This window comes from Choloepus didactylus, chromosome 2, assembly GCF_015220235.1.
Source record: "Choloepus didactylus isolate mChoDid1 chromosome 2, mChoDid1.pri, whole genome shotgun sequence".
Classification (NCBI taxonomy): Eukaryota; Metazoa; Chordata; class Mammalia; order Pilosa; family Megalonychidae; genus Choloepus; species Choloepus didactylus.
Window position 1 is genome coordinate 110,846,865 of NC_051308.1, and position 1,770 is coordinate 110,848,634.

General features: G+C 39.7%; 1 protein-coding gene across 1 annotated transcript; it reads left to right on the top strand.

Annotated features, from left to right (window-relative positions):
• Positions 1-567: 567 nt before the first annotated feature.
• On the top strand, positions 568-987 carry LOC119512819 (proline-rich nuclear receptor coactivator 2-like). The gene has a single exon (XM_037807612.1). It carries the CDS (start codon positions 568-570, stop codon positions 985-987), a length of 420 nt encoding a protein of 139 aa, XP_037663540.1.
• Positions 988-1,770: the final 783 nt, after the last annotated feature.

Here is a 1,770-nt window from a genome sequence, read left to right on the forward strand (position 1 = left end):
AAGGATGAATCCTACTTCTGTCTCTCTCCATTGCAAAGAGGGACAATGAATGACCACTTTAATCCTCAATCCATCTGGCCTTAGAAAGAACAAAATATGGTTTCCTCATAGCAGTAGTTATAGTAAACCCCACCACAAGTTGATACGGATAATTAGGCCACAAACTGTTTTTTTCTCTCCTCAAATTGAAAGCATTGGTCAGTAGAGACAGAAAGGGGTGGTCAGGCCGGCGGACGCAGGTAGTTCGTCAGTGCTCTTGGGTTTTGTTCGTTCGTGCCTCGTCTCTCCCTGGAAGGGAAAGGAGCCTTCAATGTAGAATAGGTTCCGCTGCTGTTGTGGTTCGGAGCTCCAAGTCAGACATCTCTCAAACTTGTGTGTTGAGGAAACTAAGATGTTGGCCTCAGATCCTAGGCTGTACTCAGCAGATCAGCCCATGAAAACGTCTGTATTCAGACAAAGGAAAAAATCTGTCAGAAAGCAACACCTGGGCTTGCAGCAAGGAAAAGGACAGGTAGTGGAAATCCTGCAATCTGAAAAGCAGACTAAAAGGTGACAAAGAACCTGAAGATGGGTGGTAGAGAGAGGTATAACATTCCAGTTTCCCAATCTAGAAATGTTAGTAAGAACCAACAACAGCATATTAGACAGAAGATCAAGGACCAGAATTCCCAGATGAAGATTGTTCATAAAAAAGAAAGAGGACATGGTTACAACTCGTCAGCAGCTGCATGGCAGGCCATGCAAAATGGGGGAAAGAACAAAGTACATTTTTCAAATACTCAAAACTGGAACTCCAGTTTATCAAGTTTCAGCTTACTTTTGAAGTCTCAAACTAGTCAGAACTATGCTGGAGCCAAATTTAGTGAGCCGCCATCTCCAAGCGTTCTTCCTACACTACCAAGCCATTGGGTTCCTGTTCCCTTTAATCCTCCCGATAGGGAAATAATGACATTTCAGCTTAAAACCCTGCTTAAAGTACAGGCATAAAACAAGAAAATACTAATGTTTAAATTTAGGCATCACATTTAAGACTAGTTGTCAGTTCGTCTAAAACAAATTCATTAGGGAATTACTCTATTTGTATAAAACTGCTAATGTAGAAAATTGATAAGACAATCTCACTTGTTTTATGTATTGTGGGCACTATGAGGTAATGGCAGTATCAGTGCTACTTAAAATAACTAAATTATTGATTCAACTTAACTATTCTTAATTGAATAACTCAAGTGAAACCATTCAAGTTTAGATTTGGAGGATGACAAAATCTTTTTAATGCTTGTTGGGGAAAATTACTAATTTAAAATCATTCATGGATCAGTAGATTTACTTGTTGAAAGCTAGTGAATCAGATTACAGACATCTAGCTAAGACATAGAGTGACTGAGAACTAGTTGAACATCTGGAAGTTGAATGTCCTATGAACACCAGAACAAGAAATATGCCAACAACCTGATGCGCTGCCAACAGAAAACGTGAATTTTCCTTGATGAATGGTTAAGTACATTTTAATAAGTTTTACAGTGGTTCATGTGGAAGGGGCCTTAGGGGCTTATTAGAATGAGGCACAGCACATCCTGATGGCCCTGTTGGACATACAGTGGATAGGTAACTGCCAGTACAGCTCCCAAACCATTTTTAATAGGAATGGTATTTGGTAGTCACTGAGTAGCTTTCAAAATACGTTTTTTTGTATTCTAACACTGCACAAGCTATTGACAGTGATCTAGCCTCAAATGCTCCCTGTAGAGGTTGGCATTAGATGGAGAATTG